We start from the raw sequence: 20,944 nt of genomic DNA, 5'->3' as shown, positions 1-20,944 counted from the left end.
CACATAAAGCACCTCCCCCCATAAGGACGTATGTTTCACACTCCAATATAAAATCAGTTAAAAATTCTGTTATTTAATGTTGTGACATTTTTATTTTTATACCAGCCCTTCCTCCTCCTTTTTCTCATACATAATGCTGTCAGTTTCTCCAATTAAATCCATATGAATTCTCACGCAAATAATTGCCATGGGATATAGACTCTGTACTTTAAAGAAGTAAGAAGTATTTTCAGAAACGGACTCAACACCATTGCTGAAAATAACTTTTGCTGAATGATTGTACAACCTCCCCTCCCCCCAAAAAACCATCTCCCGACAACCCCTCTGCCACCCCCACTCCTCTCCTCCACCATTTGTACGTGCAACAGATGGGAGTTCAACTGTCAGTGTTTTTTTCTTTTGTGACTTCAACAGAGAAAGGTCAGATGTGGTTTGAGCTGTGCAAGACTTAGACTTAGTCTGTACTGAACTGTATGTTACAGTTTTCAAATACTCAGAAATTCTTAATGAGATTTCGACCCAGAAAAGCATCCTCCCCAAACCAAATTGCTGCCTTCCCATGAGAAATGTAAGGAATCACATTCCTTCTAAAGGTTTATAGCTGTACATCAGTTTGCATTTTGAAACCTATTTTCTTTTGTGAGCATGCAGAGTTACCAATAACCTCAGCTAGATTTCTGCATAGTCATAGGAAGCGCTTGTATTTGTGTGGCAAAGGGAAAATCTCGGCCTGTATAAAGTCTGTCTTCATGGCTATGGGCTGGAAGTTGTGCAAGCTTCATGGAAATGAGCATCAGGGTGCTTTCCATCTAGCCATGCCAAAACAGCAATAGACTATTGTCGCCTACATCTTACACCCACATCCACATACTTCCAATTCCTACTCAAGCTGCTCTGCAGCTTGCAGCTCACCTCCTCCATTGCCAGGAATTGTCCTCCTTCCTGAAAACGTTTTCACTACATTGCTTAAAAGGGAAAATGCACACACTGTAAGTAGGAAGACCTCAGGAAAGAAGCATGTTGAAAATTATGGGTAACTTCCTGACTCTTGTGCTGTGTCCAAAACACCCTGTAAACTTCCCTAAAAGGACAACTGAGGATTCCTCCAAAGTAGGGGAATCCTTGAGTGGCACAAAGTCTGCAATATTTGCTTCTGACCTGCTGCTGCTTTCTACAGAGAGGGTGTGCCTGGGCAGGGATGGGGAAGGGCCAGGGCACATGGTGCACCAGCTGATCCTCATTGCACTTCTCCAGCTGGCACAACTTAGAAACAGCTCTTAGGCTGTCATATCACTCCCAGGATCAAAGGAGCAGTTACATGGCATAGAACTGCCTTCTCTCTCCTTGGCTGCACTGAGCACCAAATCCTGGGCACTGTTGGAGATTCAGCCCTATATTTGTAGTAAAAGTGGAAGTAAAAGTGTGACACAGAGCAAATACATGTCGGGGTGTGTGTGCGCATGACTTTAAGAAGATGCTCTATTTCTCTGACAGCATGAAATTGTTTTTGATGTGGTAGCTGCTGTAGCTGCCACATTTCTGCCTGAGCCCTAAATATGAAGTCGTAGCTTAGAGCTAATTTTTATATTCCAGCCATAAATCTTTAAGACTAGGGATTTATAACAGAAACTTAGCCTTAAATAGAGAATCCTGAATGGAAACCTTTGAATGGGAAGAGGCCTTTACTATGTTACCTAGAAATTGGCCTCCCTGGTTTTGTGGCATGTGAGTGTCCAGACTGGTAGCAATATTTTAAAATTCTGCAAATTTTATTTATAATACTTAACCATTTCCCAACTGTTGTTTAGTCCATTACTAATTATTCTGTCCATAATGACATGTGGGAATAATTGGTCCTTATCCCCTTTATAAGATCTCTTTATCTATTTGTAGTCCATTATATTTCCCTTGTCTCCTCACTCTCCTTTTTGCTAGACTTAAACGTGCCGGGTTCTCTTTATTTGTGTGTGTGTGTGTGTGTGTGTGTGGTGCTGGGGTGGAAAGAGAAGGAGAATACACATTGAAATACAGTGACTGAAACAATGGTTTTAAAGGTCTAGCCCTGCATTCTCACAAAATCAATGGCAGTTTTCAGTGTCCAGAACAAAATGCAGCACTGGGCCTTAAATTGCCTCAGGGCAGGTCTATACTTAATAGACTGCATCAGTGCTGCTGCACTGCTGTAGCGCTTAAGTGAAAATGCTACTACGCCAATGGGAGAGCTTCTCCCATCAGTGTAGTTATTCCACTTCCCTGAAAGGCAGTAACTATGTTGATGGGAGAAGCTCTCCTGCAGACATAGCACTGCTTACACCAGCGCAGCGGTTAGGGCGGTAGAACTACGACACTCAGGGGTGTGGCTTTTTCACACCCCTGAGCGATGTAGTTATACTGATATAAGTTTGTAGTGCAGACCTGTCCTAAGATCATGTTTTTTTAGGCATGGGCTGCAGAGTACTCCTGGGGGCATTCTGCGCCAAAAAATTACAAATGCTGCACACAATATTTTAAAATTCTGCAAATTTTATTTGTCAAAATAACACTACATAATCATATCATATTTATTTCAAAATACCTGTCAGCAAGCATGTCTGTAACAATACAGACACAAACAAAAATTCCCCTGGGAGTAGAGAGTTAAAGAAACCCCTACCACAACCCAGTTCCTGCCCCCTTCCTTCCCCCCAGCCCCCAGAGCCCAGCCGGCGGGCTAGACACCCACAACCCCTCCCCCACCAGAGCCCAGCCATGGTGCCTCACCCAGCAATACACTCAAGCCCTCTCCCCAGTCACGGCCCCCCCTTGCCCAGATACCCGCACCGCCTCCTCCCCGGAGCCCAGCCACAGGGCCCTTCAGCCAGATACCTGCACCTCCTCCCTCAGAGCCCCGCCGTGGAACGCCCCCTTGCCCAGACACCCACACACCCTCCCCCACAAAGCCTAAGGATCCAGAGGGAGAAACAGCCTGATGCTCAGTCCCAGGCTTGCACAGAATTTCCTGTGTGCCGCCTTCTCCTTCCCTCAGGGCATGCTGGGAACTGCAGCTGCCAGGAACCCTCTAGCTCCCTCTCCCTCCCACCAGCAGTGTCTTCTATGTGTGAGCTGGGCTCTGCTGAGTCCAGTGGTCCCTAGTGACAGCCCAGCAGCACTGCAGCTCATTTCTGTGGGGGGAAAGGAAATTCTGCACGGACATTAATTTCTGCAAAATTCTGCATTGCGCAGTGCCACAGAATTCCCTCAGGAGTAGAAGAAGCAACGTCTTGTAGTCAGACCTTGACTTGATTTGCCTGAATTTGCTCAGACATAAAGACTGTAGGCCTGAGTGGTCTACACTTAAAATTTGACATAGCTACATTGTTCAAGGGTATGAAATGTTACACACCCTAGTGATATTGTATAGAATCTGGGAGACACTTTAGGATATTATCATAGAATCATAGACTTTAAGGTCAGAAGGGTCCATTATGATCGTCTCTAGTCTGACCTCCTGCACAACGCAGGCCACAGAATCTCACCCACCCACTCCTGTATCAAACCCCTAACCTATGTCTGAGCTATTGAAGTCCTCAAATCGTGGTTTAAAGACTTCAAGGTGCAGAGAATCCTCCAGCAAGTGACCCATGCCCCATGCCGTAAAGGAAGGCGAAAAACCCCCAGGGCCTCTGCCAATCTGCCCTGGAGGAAAATTCCTTCCCGACTCCACATATGGCAATCAGCTAAACCCTGAGTATGTGGGCAAGACTTACCAGCCAGACGCCCAGGAAAGAATTCTCTGTAGTAACTCCAATCCCACCCCATCTAACATCCCATCACAGGCCATTGGGCATATTTACCGCTAATAGTCAAAGATCAATTAATTGCCAAAATTAGGGTATCCCATCATACCATCCCCTCCATAAACTTATCAAGCTCAGTCTTGAAGCCAGATATGTCTTTTGTCCCTAGTGCTCCCCTTGGAAGGCTGTTCTAGAACTTCACTCCTCTGATGGTTAGAAACCTTCATCTAATTTCAAGTCTAAACTTCCTGATGGCCAGTTTATAGCCATTTGTTCTTGTGTCCACATTGGTACTGAGCTTAAATATTTCCTCTCCCTCCCTGGTATGTATCCCTCTGATATATTTATTTAGAGCAAATATATCTCCCCTCAGCCTTCTTTTGGTTAGGCTAAACAAGCCAAGCTCTTTGAGTCTCCTTTCATAAGACAGGTTTTCCATTCCTTGAATCATCCTAGTAGCCCTTCTCTGTACCTGTTCCAGTTTGAATTCATCCTTCTTAAACATGGAAGACCAGAACTGCACACAGTATTCCAGATGAGGTCTCACCAGTGCCTTGTATAACGGTACTAATACCTCCTTATCTCTACTGGAAATACCTCGCCTGATGCATCCCAAGACCGCATTAGATTTTTTCATGGCCATATCACATTGGTGGCTCATAGTCCTCCTGTGATCAACCGATACTCCAAGGTCCTTCTCCTCCTCTGTTACTTCCAACTGATGCATCCTCAGCTTATAACAAAAATTCTTGTTATTAATCCCTAAATGCATGACCTTGCACTTTCACTATTAAATTTTATCCTATTACTATTACTTCAGTTTACAAGGTCATCCAGATCTTCCTGTATGATATCCCGGTCCTTCTTTGTATTGGCAATACTTCCCAGCTTTGTGTCATCCGCATACTTTATTAGCACTTTCCCACTTTTTGTGCCAAGGTTAATAATAAAAAGATTGGTCCCAAAACTGATCCCTGAGGAACTCCACTAGTAACCTCCCTCCAGCCTGACAGTTCACCTTTCAGTATGATCCGTTGTAGTCTCCCATTTAACCAGTTCCTTATCCAACTTTCAATTTTCATATTGATCACCATCTTTTCCAATTTAGCTAATAATTTCCCATGTGGAACTGTATCAAATGCCTTACTGAAATCGAGGTAAATTAGATCCACTGCGTTTCCTTTGTCTAAAAGATCTGTTACCTTCTCAAAGAAGGAGATCAGGTTGGTTTGGCACAATCTACATTTTGTAAAACCATGTTGTATTTTGTCCCAATTACCATTGACCTCAATGTCCTTAACTACTTTCTCCTTCAGATTTTTTTCCAAGACCTTGCATACTACAGATGTCAAACTAACACTGTAGTTACCTGGATCACTTTTCCCCCCTTTCTTAAAAATAGGAACTATGTTAGCAATTCTCCAGTCCTACGCTACAACCCCTGAGTTTACAGATTCATTAAAAATTCTTGCGAATGGGCTTGCAATTTCATGTGCCAGTTCCTTTAATATTCTTGGATGAAGATTATCTGGGCCCCCCCTGATTTAGTCCCATTAAGCTGTTCGAGTTTGGCTTCTACCTCGGATGTGGTAATATCTACCTCCATGTCATCCTACCATTATCCCTAAACTCCTCATTAGCCTCATTAAAGACTGAGGCAAAGTATTTGTTTAGATATTGGGCCACGCCTAGATTATCCTTAACCTCCACTCCATCCTCAGTGTTTAGTGGTCCCACTTCTTCTTTCTTTGTTTTCTTCTTATTTATATGGCTATAGAACCTTTTACTATTGGTTTTAATTCCCTTTGAAAGGTCCAACTCTACATGGCTTTTGGCCTTTCTCACTTTATCCCTACATGTTCTGACCTCAATAAGGTAGCTTTCCTTGCTAATCCCTCCCATATTCCACTCCTTGTAGGCTTTTTGCTTTATCACCTCTCTGAGATGCTTGCTCATCCAGCTTGGTCTACAACTCCTGCCTATGAATTTTTTCCCCTTTCTTGGGATGCAAGCTTCTGATAGTTTCTGCAACTTTGACTTGAAGTAATTCCAGGCCTCCTCCGCCTTTAGATCCACAATTTCTTCAGTCAAATCCACTTCCCTAACTAATTCCCTTAATTTTTTTAAGTTAGCCCTTTTAAAATCAAAAACCCTAGTCACAGATCTATTTTTGTTTATCCTTCCATTTAGTTTGAACTGAATTAGCTCATGATTGCTCGAACCAAGGTTGTTCCCTACACCCATTTCTTCTATGGAGTCCTCACTACTCACCAAAACCAAATCTAAAATGGCATTCCCTCTTGTTGGTTCAGCAACTACTTGGTGAAGGAATCCATCCGCTATCACATCCAGGAAAATTTGAGCCCTATTATTATTACTAGCACTTGTCCTCCAGTCTATATCTGGGAAGTTAGTCTCCCATGATCACACAATTCCCATTAGTATTTACTTCATTATAAAGAGGTCTCTATCCATATCCAAATCAGATCCCAGTGGTCTATAGCACACCTCAAGCACTATCCCAGGGGAGGCTCTAGTAGCTTTCTTCTCCATGTGATTTTTACCCAGACAGACTGTCTTATCCATTCCATCACTTCTTATTTCTTTACAGTCTATCTCACCATTGATATACAATGCTACTCCACCACCTTTGCCTTTATTTCTGTCTTTCCTAAACAGCACACACCCTTCAATACCTGTACTCCAGTCATGACTACTATTCCACCATATTTCTGTTATCCATTCCCTATAATATCTGGTTTCACTTCCTGCATCAGTAACTCTAGTTCCTCCATTTTGTTACCTAGGCTCCTCGCATTGGTGTACAAACATCTTATTTTTTGCTGTTTGGCTTCACTCACATTCTTTACCCAATTAGGCACAGACATTCTACCACCAGTATCACCTATTAGACTGGTATCTACACTACCCTTCCTCCTTATGTCCATTCTCCTACCCATGGCTGTATCCTTTCTTACTTCGTTTTCTTCCCTCTCAATGTTAAAATCTGGCGTGGAGATTACCTGGACATCTCCTAACCATCTCCCCCAAATTCCTAGTTTCTTTAAACTTTCTCTCTTAATCAGTTGTGCCAGCCTCCACCCTAGAAGTCTATTTCCCTCCCTACTGAGGTGAAGTCCATCTCGAGAGAACAGTCCTCCATCCATGAATGCTTCCCAATGGCCATACATCCCAAAGCCCTCCTTATAGCACCACTGCCTAAGCCATCAGTTGATTGTCATAATCTTGTCACACCTTGTTTCCCTTCTCGAGGAACAGGCAGAATCCCACTGAAGATAACCTGAGCCTCGATTTCCTTAAGCGTCTTTCCCAGCCTGGCATAGTCTACCTTGATACATTCCAGCGAGAATCTAGCTGTATCATTTGTTCCCACATGACGGACAATCAATGGATTTTTTTCCCCGCTCCCGTTAGGATCCTCTTCAGCCTCAGGTCCATGTCCTGTATCTTAGCACCCAGCAGACAGCACACCCTTCTGTTCTCTGGATCAGCTCTGGTTACAGGCCTGTCTATTCTTCTCAGTAAGGAGTCCCCAATCACGTAGACCTGCCTTTTCCTGGTGATGGTGCGATTCTCTGGTCTATCCCCTGTTCCCTCTGGCTGCAAGTCCTCTCAATTCCTATTCTCCCTTGCAATCCTCTGCAACCCATCCCATATCCTCCTGGGGCTCATATTTGGTGGTGTTATCTCCATTGACTCTTCCCCTCTTCCTATAGGACTAGCTACTCTTCTCTTCTTCCTTGCCCTCTCACCTTCAGTGGTCACCTGCTGTGCCCCTTCTTCATTTTCCAACTCTGCAAACCTGTTCCTGAGCTCTATTTCTCCTTCACTAGCCCGTCTTTTCCTCTGCCTGGTTCTCTTAGTCACATGCTTCCACTGTCCACTTTCCTCACCCAGCAGTCTCCCCTCAGAGTTCTTTGGTCCTGCTTCCATCTGCAAGTCTGAGCTTTGCCCTTCAGCCTCCTCGTGTTTTTGCTCCATCATCTGCTCGAATCCCCTTCCAAACTCAACCAGAGTTTCCACCTGCATCTCCAATCCTCGGATCTTTTCTTCCATCAGCTCTATCAGGCAGCACTTCATGCAGACAAAACTCTTTTCAGGTATCCCCTTCAGGATCATATACATGCTGCAGCTTCCACATCCAGTCATCTTCATTGTGTCTTCCACTGCTGCCTCTGTATCTGTCATAGCCTTCCCCTCTAAATCCTGTTTAGTCCAAGAAACACAAACCAAACCAAAACACCACTACCCACAGCAAAAAAAAAAAAAAAAAAAAACCCAACGAGCACCAAAACACTGCCAGAACACCACACACTCCCTTCACTAGCCTGTCTGTTCCTCTGCCTGCCTCGCTTAGTCTCCCCTTGCAAACTCCCCTTGCAAACTCCCACTCAAACTCCCCTGTTTACAGCTCTGTTTGCAGGCTCCTGTGCTACTGCAGCTGTCCGTGAATACCAATGTTGTAAAATTGCAATGAGTTGTGCCAGATATGCCATGTAAGGTATCTGCGAAAATGTTATAATTTGCCAAGTCTGATAATCTTGTTTTTATGTGTGTATCACCTTTGTATTATGAGTTATAGATATGTAGGGCATATCTGTATTTCTAAACTTGTGCTGTGTCTCTGGGTGACACCCTCAGACAGAATGGCATCAGCACTGAGCCAGCTTGATGGCCCATCAAAGGCCATCAACTATATAATGAACCCATTGAAAGGAACCAGCAACTACACCTTATAACTCAGCAAGGCATGTAAGGGCATGCCTATGGACAGAACTCGAAGGTTTTTCCATACCATGTGCTAGACAGCTTGTGTTTGGAACAAAGGAAGTACAAGCCACAAGGCAAAAGGAATATATAAAGCAGCTGCAGCATCTCCATTTTGTCTTCAGTCCCGCTTCTTACCTCTGGAGGAACTTTGCTACAAACTGGAGCTCTGAACAAAGGACTGAATGACGTCTCCAAGCTGTGAATGTATTCCAGAGGGACTTTCAAGCCAGAAAACTCACCAATACTGCTAGGAACCTGATATATGGACTTTGAAGTCTTTGTATGTATGTGACTGCTTTACCATGTGACATCTCTCTTCTTGTTCTTTCTTTTTTCTTTATAATAAACCTTTAGTTTTAGACACTAAAGGATTGGCTGGCAGCATGGTATTTTGGGTAAGATCCAATCTAATATTGACCTGGCAATATGGCTGACCCTTTGGGATCAGAAGAACATTTTGTATAGTGAACAGAGTTTTAAAACAACTTCTCACTATACTGGACTTAGCTGCTGATTGGGAGCCAGAGAACTGGAATGCAATAAGGAAGCTGTGTGATTTTTTTGTTGTTGTTGTTGCTTGATAACCAGTGTGGGGGATCACAAGCACAGTTTATGATTGGTTGGGGAGTTTAACTTCAGTGTTACTCACCAGCCTTGGGAGTATCTGCTCTCCCTTTTGCAGCCTGCCCTGACCTTGGCATTTCCAGTGTGGGCTGCACTAGGCACCACTGGGTCACAACTCCATAGAGATGTAGCTGTGCCAATCTAACCCCCAATGTGGCCACAGCTAGGTCAATGGGAAAATGCTTCTGTCAACCTAGTTACCGTCGTTGGGAGGTGGAGTTCCTACAGCGACATAAAAACCTCTTCCATCGGTATAGGCAGAGTCTACACTACAGGATTATGCCAACATAGCTACAGCACCATAGCTATGCCGGCATAGCCTCTATAGCATAGACATGGCCTCAGTTAAACTAAGGCCTTGGCTACACTTGCAAGTTACAGCACTGTAAAGCCTCCTTCAGCGCTGTAACTCACTCCCCGTCCACACTGGCAGGGCACTTGCAGCGCTGTATCTCCCTGAGTACACCGCTGCAGGTACTCCACCTCCTGGAGAAGCATAAGCGATACAGCGGCATGGCTACAACTCTCCCCTGTGAGTGTGTACCAGGAATCAACCTGCAGCACTGTACTGATCACCTTGTCAAGTGGCCAATCCTGTCCATTGTTGTGACCGGCTGCAGGAATGCGGAAGTGCCGGTTTCAAAGCTCGTACCACAGAGAAAAAGCAAACAGTTTGATGTTTGCTTTGAGTGAGTGAATGAATGAGCAGGGGGCCGGGAGTTTGGAACTTGCAAAATAGAGTGCTGAAACGCTCCAAAAAGCACTCTCTCCCACCCACACTCCTTGTCACACTCCACCCCCCACCCTCCCGTTTTGAAAAGCACGTTGCAGCCACATGAATGCTGGGATAGCTGCCCATAATGCACCGCTCCCAACACAGCTGCAAATGTTGCAAGTGTGGCCACGCCACTGCGCTGGCAGCTGTCAGTGTGGACAGACTGCAGCGCTTTTCCCTACTAAGCTGTACGAAGACAGGTTTACCTCACAGCGCTGTACAGCTGCAAGTGTAGCCAAGGCCTAAGATTACTTTACACCACGTGGCAGTGTAAAGGGGCCCTAAAGTGGGCACAAAGTACATTTTAAGTTTACACTAAGGCCCTTTTACACTGCCAGATCTCTGTAAAGTGACCTTAGTGCTTTACACTTCCAGATCTCTGTAAAGTGGCCTTAGTGCTTTTCTACACACACAAGGGGTACAACTTCCCTTAGGCTACATCTACAGTACAGCACTTACATTGGTGCAGCTGCAATGCTGCGCCACTTGTGGTGGAGACACTCTAAGCCGATAGGAGAGAACTCTCCTGTCGGCTTAATAACTCCTGCCTCCGCGAGAGGCAGTAGCTATGTCCCGATGACATAGCGCTATCTACACCAGTGCTTAGGTCAGTATAATTTACGTCTCTCAGGGGTGTGGATTATTCACACCCCTGAGTGCCGTAAGTTATACCGAAATAACCCGTAGTGCAGACAAGGCTTTTGGACACAGTTATATTGATATAAAAATGCTTTATACCAGTGTAGCTACTCCTCTGAGGGAAGGGGAATAAGTTACACCAGTACAAGGCACCTTTTATCCTGGTATTACTGCATCCATGGTAGAGGTTGTACTGGTACACCTATTTCAGTAAAAAAAAATCACAGCCCTAAGTGACATAGTTACACCAGTGCAAAGACCCGGCCTTTCCAGACCCTGTTTTTCTATTTACCCTGAAGAGTCAACATTCGCAGGCACTTAGGCCTAGATCCTCAAAGGTGTCTACACCAGCATTTTTGTCGGCAAAACTTTTGTCAGTCAGGGGTGTGAAAAAAACACACCCCTGACTGACATAAGTTTCACCGACAGAAGTACCAGTGTTGACAGCGTTATGTCAGCGGGAGACACTCTCCTGCCAACATAGCTACCACTGCTCATTAGGGATGGTTTAATTATGCCAGCAGGATAGAGCAGCTACATGAAAGACCTTACAGCAGCACAGCTGCAGGTCGGTAGTGTAGACATAGCCTCACTTCGGCTGACATCAACGGGAGTTGTGTGTGTAAACATCTTTGAGGCTCTAGACCTTAGCAGCTGATTCACTCCTGCTTTGCACCTTCTGTATCAGGGGGTAGCCGTGTTAGTCTGTATCTACAAAAACAACAAGGAGTCTGGTGGCACCTTAAAGACTAACAGATTTATTTGGGCATAAGCTTTCGTGAGTAAAAACCTCACTTCTTCGGATGCATCTGTTAGTCTTTAAGGTGCCACCAGACTCCACCTTCTGTAGTGATTTACAGTCCAAAGTGATTAGCATTTTGCACCCACTTTGCACCTGGTGTAGAGGACCAGGTAAATTAATGTAATGTTCATGAATCTCATTTGCAGTAGGAACATTTTCTAACCAGAGCAATTACCAGTGCGAAAAGTGGAGCAGGGGGAAGCATAGTAATTATTCAACTGTTCTTACCCTTTTTAGCTTGCGTATAAAGAGCGTTAATAGGAGCCAGAAGAGCGTAGCAGCCACACAGGTACATGTCAGAGTTATTAGCTCCAGGTTTGATCTCTCTGATGTTCCTGGGGAAATGAAGTAACAAACATTTTATGGAACTACACTCCGAACAGCAGACTTTGCTTTCCCTGGGCATTTAAACTGTATCTGAAGAACATATCAGTAACGACCAACTTCCTTTCCAGGGATGTTAACGGCTCTCAGAACCTAGAAAAATTCACCCCCTGGACAAAACCCACTGCAATACACACATTGAAATTAAACTCTAGACACCCTTGCTGGAGAGCTTGCTAGCGCAGAGCTCAATCCTTTTTGAGGGTTGGGGAGATAGCGTAGGACAGGCAGCAAAATGCTAAGAGATGGCTCACTTGCCTGTGACATTAGAGATGTGATGATGGAGTACCTGTTTTTCAAGAAATTGGTTGCTGTGCTCTCTATTCCCACTGCAGGGAGGAGAGCTTAGCAGCATTGCCCCAGCTATGACCAGTCTCGGCCCTCAGTGGTTCCTGTACAGCCTCTTGTGTGACTCCCACGGACATCAGTGGTGCGGGGTCAGATCCCACATGTGCCTTCCCAAGCAGCACCCCCTCTATACCACGTGATGGCTGGCAGGATCACACCCTTAGGGTAGGTCTGCGCTGCAGTTAGACACCCACAGCTGGCCCTTGCCAGCTGACTCAGGCTCAGAGGGCTCAGGCTGTGGGTCTGTTTCATTGCTGTATAGACTTCCGGGCTTGGGCTGAAGCCCGGGCTCTAGGACTCCTGGGAGTGGGAGGGCCCCGGAGCTCAGGCTCCAGCCTGAGCCTGGAAGTCTATACTGCAATGAAACAGCCCGGCAGCCCGAGTCAGCTGGCATGGGCCAGCCGCAGGTTTTTATTTGCAGTGTAGACATACCCGTAGTGAGCGTAGGGAGAGTTGATCAAAATCAATGCAGAAATTACAAATGAGAAAAACGGGAGCAGGAAGAAAATATTAAAACTACTAAATCTGGAAAATATTCAATCTCCTGATGGTGCTTGAAATTTTATTCTGGATATTTTTTATTTCATACTGTTTCTTCGGGTCTCATAAAATGTCTTCACAGCAGAATGTTTTGCAAATGCTGTGATCATGTCACAATGATACGCTCCCTTATTGGGAGTAAATGCAAAAACCCACGCTCCGTCACTTATTGTGATACTCTCACAATTCAGACTCAAGTGCACAGCTTTCAGATAGAGAGAGAGGGGACATGGCACAGCAGTTATGAGCATGATTTCACCATTTTTAGTTGGCCACACTTGCAGCAGTTTTGAAATTTGGCACCATATCTGACAATTGAAAGAAGGAGTGATGTCTCACTGGTGGGCTGATAGGGTAACTAAGGGGTATGTGGTGCCTAGTTTTAAACAAGTCTGCAGAGCTTTGTTCAGTGTTTGAATTGTTTTCTGCAGCGGTGACAAGTCTGCCATGCAGGAATTGTGAAGGTGATAATCAGATTCCTGCTCATGTCCAATATTTAAAAGACTCCTCAGGCATGTCCCTATTGGAGCTATGAGAGTAAGTTCTAGCAAAATAAAAAATATGAATACAACTACAAATTGAGATTCAAGGCATTTATTTTTCCAAACCCTGGGATGTGATTAATCTCTCTCAGGTGTGAGTACTTAAAAAAAGCAACTCAATTTCAAATACAATGCAAATGACGCTTTCCTTTATAATGTTATTATGACAAATGTGCTTTGAGCTGCAGACTATTTGTCCTTTAACATAATACAGGACCTTCTCCAGACTGTGTATTTACACATCCATATTCTTGTTTATCCTGTGAACGTGACTCAGTGCTTGTGCAGGTTACAAGGAATAGTTTCTGACATTTATTTAGCAGCAGCTGGAGGGGAAAGAGTGTCTGTCACTATTCCTTAACACAGCAAAGAGTCCTGTGGGTATTCACCCATGAAAGTTCATGCTCCAATACGTCTGTTAGTCTATAAGGTGCCACAGGACTCTTTGCTGCTTTTACAGATCCAGACTAACACGGTTACCCCTTTGATTCCTTAACACAGAAATCACGGCACCCACAAGCTGAAGTGGAACACAGCAGCTTTTTCACCGCTACAGTATGCTATGCAATTGTTAAGAAGTGACATGAAGGAGGAGAGTGTATCCATTTGAAACTGCAAGGACAACTTAGGTCAGTAGAACATCCTTATCTAAGCTGGGATTCGGCTCAATTGGCAGATTTAAGAACCCTACTCTTGTGAAGAAGTCACAGCCTCTGTAGTGAACGCAGGTAGTTAGGACGTCAGTTTCACTTCTCATCCTGACGATTTTCTCTTTCGTCTGTGAGGCAGCACATCCATGAGTGCAGTATGGTGCATGCCACGCTGTGCCCCTGGTTCAGCACTGAACCAGAAACACCACTACCATTTCCAGCAGCTCCCAAGGCTTTTCCATCCAAGCACTGATCTGATCTGACCTAGCCCTGCTTAGCTTGGGCAGTCTGAGACACAGCCCAAGGCAGCATGGAAGCAGACTAATGACCGCCCACCATACACTCAGAGAGACTATCTATTTCATAGCCACACAAACAAAATATTAGAGTCTGTTTTCTAACCATGGGCTAGTTTCACCTCCCATTATAGTTAGGGAAAACATTCCCATTGACTTCAGTGAGTGTTGGATTGGGCCCCTATGCACAAGCTACTATAACGTGTTTGTCAATATAAAAAATGTACAAGTAAGTAGCAAACTATTGTCATGAGTTCAGACCAACTGAATAAAGTCTAGCAAATTAATAGTTCCTTTGTCATATCTCTGAGAGTCATATGAAGCTGTTCAGAGGCAGCTTTAAACAAAGCTACATTATTGTTTGTTTATTTGGGTGGAAGCCTGAATTTAACGGGGTATAAATTATAAAACTATCTCCTTCTTTTACACCTATACCCCTTCTTACATCATCCTACCCCTTCATAAACTAGCTACTTAACTGAGACACACCCCTCTGCAGTGTGCATAATACCTGCAGAGCCGAACTTTAATGAGAGGGCTTTATTAAACGGTTCTCCAACTGGAGGTCTGAGCAGTGTGACAAGTGGCTGAACTGACCCCTAAGTATCAGAGGTGTAGCCATGTTAGTCTGAATCTGTAAAAAGCAACAGAGGGTCCTGTGGCACCTTATGGACTAACAGACGTATTGGGAGCATAAGCTTTCGTGGGTATGAACCTCACTTCTTCAGATGCAATACTTCTGTTAGTCTTAAAGGTACCACAGGACCCTCTGACCCTTAAGTGTAAGCTGCAATAAATAACTTGCACTCACTCCTTCCACAGCAAACAGTCACAGAAAATCTTCTGCATCATTTAAAAGGATCGTTTTGTCCAGGTATAGGTGCCTCACTCTGATTTGCTATTTGTACTCATTCTATTATTTCCCATTCAGTTCTTAAGCTGAAGGTGATTTGATGGCTTACAGTGACATTTTTATGGCTACATGTCTTCCACAGACTGTCCTACATGTGTGGCTTCCAAACTAAACAAGGACTGTGATTATTTAAAGAACGCTCTTGGATTCCGCAGTCCATTCTTCCCTTTCTGATACAAAAATAACACATTGTATTATCTGTAAGTATAAGAATTTTTTTTCAAAGGAAATAAAAAGAGCAGACAGTTTCCTTCCTGGTTATTTTGCAAACCACTTTTCCAGCCTGTTAAACATAGCCATGGACACGAGGCACTTGCCCGGCTTTCTTTCATATGCTCTACTGTACTTGGCGAGCTACTGTATGCAGATCAAAAATGTCAGTATTTTCTGTAACACCAGCAGAAATTGTACACTATGCATTTTCAAGAATGCAGTAAAAACTAGAGTTGAGCCCAGACTCAAACCTCCGAGCCAAAGTTGTGTGAGTGGCTACAATTCCATATCCCTCAAAAGAGGGACAGTCGTTCAGGAGATGATGAGCTGCTTGGGGATGATGGCAGGGATCACTCTTCATTTGACCATTGTCCCCTTGCTGAGACCACAGAGATTTCACGAGGGTGGGAGAGACAGGGTGAGGATGTGTTCTCCCTGAGCATGTTCTTTTTGGGGGGGAAGGGGAGCTGATTAAATGATTTGTCTCTTTCCTTTTCCAGACATCAGTGCTGGGGCGTCTTTAACTCACTGGACCCCACTTTTATTTGGCTAAAGCTTTTTATCAGAACCATCCAAAAGCGCTCTATCATCCATGAAGGACACCTATCCAGACAGGAATCCACTATCCTCCCTGTCTCCCCTGGGTCAGGCAACAAGGAGACACTGCTTCCCCAGAAACTAGCCCATAAAATGTTATCAGTAAATAACAAAATACAATTGCATTCATAATCAATTCAAGGTAATATTACATTGTCCAGACTAATTAGCTAATCTGCTGGGTGTGTTAAACTGCAAGCACTCTAAGATGAGTCATTTTTTTTAGAATGCCCACACAAATTTAAAACTACTCCCCAAAACATAGCAGGCGACAAGTCCCTATGTAGCCCTGCTCATATATACACATTGATACCTCTGACCTTTACAGCGATGAACTTGCCAATGTGCCAAAAAAGCCAAAGAACTTGCAACTAGAACATGTCAATCCTGATTTCTTTATCACATTCTATTGTACTATAAGCTGCACGAAAACACAGGGAGACAGTCTTTGCCTGGAGGAGCTATTAATATTTTGCCTAATTAAAATGTCTCCTATGAAGAGAGATTGAAAATTTTGGGACTGTTGAGTTGAGAAAAGAGGTTGTGTCAAAAGTGCACACAATAATTAATGGTACGGGGGACATTCAATGAAGTTGAAAAAGGACACGTTTAAATCTGATAAAATAAAATACTTGTTCACGCAATGCACAATTACCCTGTGGAACTCATTGCCACAAGGCACCATCGAGGCCAAGAGAATTAAAAAGAGAAGACTGGACAGTCACATGAATAGCATGAGTATCCTCAGGAGGAGTAACAATAACAACCCCTAGCTCCTATAGTAAATACCTTTGAAAGATGTGTTTATGTTTACTGGAAAACTCTTCTGGTTGGACATAGAAGCCCACTTTATATTAAAACCAAGAAAAGGAAAATATCAGAAATGTCTCTTTCCAGCTTATTGTAGCCTGAAGTGAGAAAATGAATGGGTTGGGTTTTTTATTACACTACATTTACATTTATCTTCTTCCCTGACCCTCTCTTTGTTGGATTGAAGCAATTCTTCTTCTGAGGTCAGTATAAACACATCATGAGTTAGCATTTCCCATTGGCTTCCTTTCCAACCTGGTGCATTCCCCCTGCTAAGACTTCCTTCAAACTGCTGTAGTCAGAAATCACACATGATCAACAAGCCCCTTACCTGCCTTCCTAGTCAGAGCAAGAACTCCACTTATAAGCCGCTTAGAGAAAATAAGAGGGGAAAAGAGGAAAAGAAGATCAAATAGAGAATAAGCACTTTGAGTGATTTTTGTCTTGTTTCCATCTACTGCAATGCTTTACCTTGTACAGTGACATAAGCTGCAGTCTCCACAGATCCTTTTAGGTTGGTGGCTATACACCGGTAAAGTCCTTCATCCTCCTCTTGGACTCTTTCGATAAACAGCATTTTGCTTCCTGGCGCTAAAATTATTCCTGTGGAGTGAAAGATCTTTACATGAGTGGGACGTGGCATATAAACAAAGACAACTCTTTCTGTAAAACAATCCTCTTCTGATGATTAGGGATGACCCAGACATTACATAACACCCTAGGGGGTGGATGGGTCCTTAATTCTGCATGTTGGTTTCAGAGTTACAAAGTGTTCACAGGTTCTGAGGCGCTGGTGGAAACTGGTGTTTATACAGCACTTACGTTAGTAGGAAGGCTCCTTCGATGGCGATGCTCTTGAAAGTGCTTTATTTCTGGGTGTAATGCTTAGTACTGGACTTAGACCTCGATCCAGGCAAACACTTAAATGTGCTTAACTTTAAACACACAGGTCGTCGTCCCACTGAAGTCAATGGGAGTATTCACGTTGGTCCCATTGTAACCAATGTGCTCAGTACTAAGTGTTTGCAGGATTGGGTCCTATATCTGGTTTGGTGTCTTATTGCTGCAAGAGCATACTGTGGTCTGGGGATTATTATTGGTAAATGTTCTACGTTTTTTCCAGTTGCTTACGTTCCTTACAAAATAATTAGAGATGGCCAAAGCCAGAAGCTTGAACACAAACCTCCTTGGATTTTGCTACAAGGGATTGGGGATTGGATTCTAATTCCTGTAGTCAAACCTTGGTTACAGATCAGATGTAAAACCAATAGAGCCCTATTTTCCAGTTCTGGTTAGGATATGGCTGAAATCTCATTACATTTCCCCATCCGAGATTCCTACCAAATGGGGCTGAAGTCTCCCAAGAATGGTTTGCATGATTTTGGTGCCATTTTAGCTGAACATTTAGCCCCAACTGAGCCTTGAACCCAAACCCCAATGCAATGATAATCCAGCTCTAAACTGCCCCCTCCCCCAGCTCTTTTCTAGTTATGGCAAGAAAACCAAATCCAAATCCAACACAATAACAGCTCCTGGATTTCTCATAATAGGATGTAATGCGACATGACAAATGGACCCCCCTATTACACGCAGATGAATTCCAATTCTGCTCTGGTATCCCAATACCAGATCTGTCCAGTGGTTAGGGTGCTAGCCTTGGGAGACCCATGCTCAAATTTCTTGCTCTCCCATGGATTTTCTGTGTGACCATGGGCAAAAGTAACTTAGGCACAGAGAGGCTACGTTCTCCCACTTGTAAAAGTGGGGAGGGGAAAGTTCTGCCCAACCTCACAGGGGTGTTGTCAGGATGAATACATTAAAGATTGTGAAGTGCTCAAACACTATGGTAATAGGGGGACATAAATATCTAAGGCTATGTCTACACTGGCAATTGAACAACAAAACTTTTGTCTTTCAGAGGTGATTAATAAAACAAAACCCTGAAAGACAAAAGTTTTGCTGGCGACATGTGCCAGGGTGAACAGTGTGTCCTGCCGACAACGCAAATGCTGCTTGTTGGGGGTGGACGTTTTTTGTCGGCAGGACACACTGTGGTTACACTGGTGACAAACAGTGGTTACACTGCACGACTTTTAGTGGCACGGCTGTGGCACACAGACCTGTCGCTAAAAGCTGTGTGGTGTAGACATAGCTGAAGAGATACAGAGCAGATATGAGAGAAGAGAATGAAGAGGGGAAAGGGTGTTTGCAGCTCTCACCTGGTTCTTGCTGTATTTCTTCATGGTTTTTAAACCAGGATATCTGGGGCTCAGGGATGCCTTGAGCCTGACATTCTAAAGTAGCAGAATTGCTGGTGTTCACAATCTGATCACTGAGGTTGCGCAGGAGGGATGGTGCTTCCTGAGCTACAACATAAAACGAGAGTTCAACGATTACATTCCTATAATCATGTGTGTATATATTTAAAATAATCTCTTGCATGGTCATTAATGATCTTTTAAAATGTCAGAGCTTTCTGGAGACATGCTACCAAATTCCAAGCTTATGCTTTCCCTACTTACTATCCCTGTTTGAAAAGAATATTTAGTGTGGCTTAGTGATGCCTTTTCCTTTTGAGATAATTTCCTTTCATCAGTTGTAACTGGATCTAATACAGATCATAATGGAAACGATCCACCAACAGATGCTGTGTTAAGACAATTAAGACTCTTTGTGATCCTTGGATTTTACATATTTTCAGGAGAAATGTACTATGAAGTGCAAGATTTTAAATAGCTTCTAAAGGATCTGGTCCTTAGGTTAGAATATCCCTGAATTAGTGATAGCTTTATACAGTTAGATGTTGCATATATACTAGTCTGTGCAAGAATAAAATTTACATTGTTTACTCACTGTGAAGATCAACTTTACTGTGAGCCTTATTCAGTAAACTATCATACTTCAAAACCAAAGTGTGAGCACTGAATCATTGAGTTGTACCTCCAAGTCTTCGTATATCTTTGGCTTTTGTGTTTAGCTGAACTCAAGAAATCTTGGCAAAACCACATGCCAGCTAGCCAAACACAAATAGTCCTTGCATTTGTGGGAAATGTGTCTGTTTTCCCCAGGCAACATCCCCTCCCATAATGCAAGTGTCTAAAACACTGATTCCAGGGGCAGAAGTATGGGTTCCAGAGTTCAGTGCTATATAACAACAAATAATTCCTATTTTACATTAGCCACTTCTGTGGATTAAAATTCATTCAAATGTATGAAATAAAATGGAGTTCAATGACTTTCTAGCCAGTGTTTTGAAAGTACACCTCAGCGTGTTCTGATTCTGTCCAGCATGCACATCCGCCAACCAAGGATAAGAAACCCCCCCCCCAAAGTTCAACAAGCACAATATTAAATCATCCCCGGGCACCCAAAACAAGCAGACAATCCTGATGTTGTTTTCCTCCCCATCTCCAAACCAACCAATTTCCCCCTTCCTTCTTGCACAAAGTTGAAAGCTGTTACACCAAGCTCAGGAGGATAGCCCCAGAACTGATGGTGATTATACAGCAACTTTTCTACCACATTTGCAACTTCTTATATTATCCCTTTTGTACTTTGGTCCTGTAGAGTGCAGTGCATTCCTGCACAATCCTGCACTGCATTGCAGATTTCCTTGAATTCCCAGTTCCTGCAGGAACTGGTTGATGCGGCAATCTTTCTCTGCAAGGAAACTTCCAAGATTAGGGTTTACTTTTTCACAGCGACATATATCTATATGCTAAGATCAAGTACAGCATCAGTTTAATATCTGACACCTTTGTTGGGAGCATTATATGCTAATCTTTCAGGAGGGTGGACTTCATGATCCAACAGGTCTTTCCATCTGCACTATGATCCGACTATCTGACATGATTAAAAAGTCTCCAATACATTTCACACTAGTTCTTCGTCCATTTATATAATGTGTATTAACTCAAAAGCACTGAAAGCTTTTCAGAATTTCTGAAATGAATGACCTCTGCTAGACTTTTATCCCCTGAAATCAATTCCATCATATCTATGAACCATCTGTGTCTGATTTTTTGTCTATATCCAAGCTAAAATGTACATTCCTTGGGGCAATGACCATTATCTTATGTGTTTATAGTGTAACAAATAGTCTGTTCTTATCAACAAACAACAATTCCAGTGAGTGAAGTTCAGATGTACATTCTTCATCAAATCTATATGCATTGGTATTAACATCAACAATGATTTCTCCCCATCCAACAAGATTGCCCTCTTTTCAGCTATCAATCCTGGAC

The 20,944-nt window shown here is 43.5% G+C and overlaps 1 protein-coding gene across 1 annotated transcript in view; it reads right to left on the bottom strand.

Annotated features, from left to right (window-relative positions):
- The window catches only part of FLT1 (fms related receptor tyrosine kinase 1), a 145,557-nt gene that overhangs the window by 32,033 nt on the left and 92,580 nt on the right, over positions 1-20,944 (bottom strand). The window contains exons 14-16 of the mRNA XM_034758694.1: positions 18,920-19,066; positions 17,172-17,303; positions 11,636-11,742 (exon numbers count right to left, since the gene is read on the bottom strand). Of these exons, the coding sequence (XP_034614585.1) occupies positions 11,636-11,742; positions 17,172-17,303; positions 18,920-19,066 (386 nt within the window). The remainder of the gene's footprint in view (positions 1-11,635; positions 11,743-17,171; positions 17,304-18,919; positions 19,067-20,944) is intronic.

Source organism: Trachemys scripta, chromosome 1 (assembly GCF_013100865.1).
Source record: "Trachemys scripta elegans isolate TJP31775 chromosome 1, CAS_Tse_1.0, whole genome shotgun sequence".
Lineage (NCBI taxonomy): Eukaryota > Metazoa > Chordata > Testudines > Emydidae > Trachemys > Trachemys scripta.
This window is presented reverse-complemented; position numbering and strand designations above follow the sequence as displayed.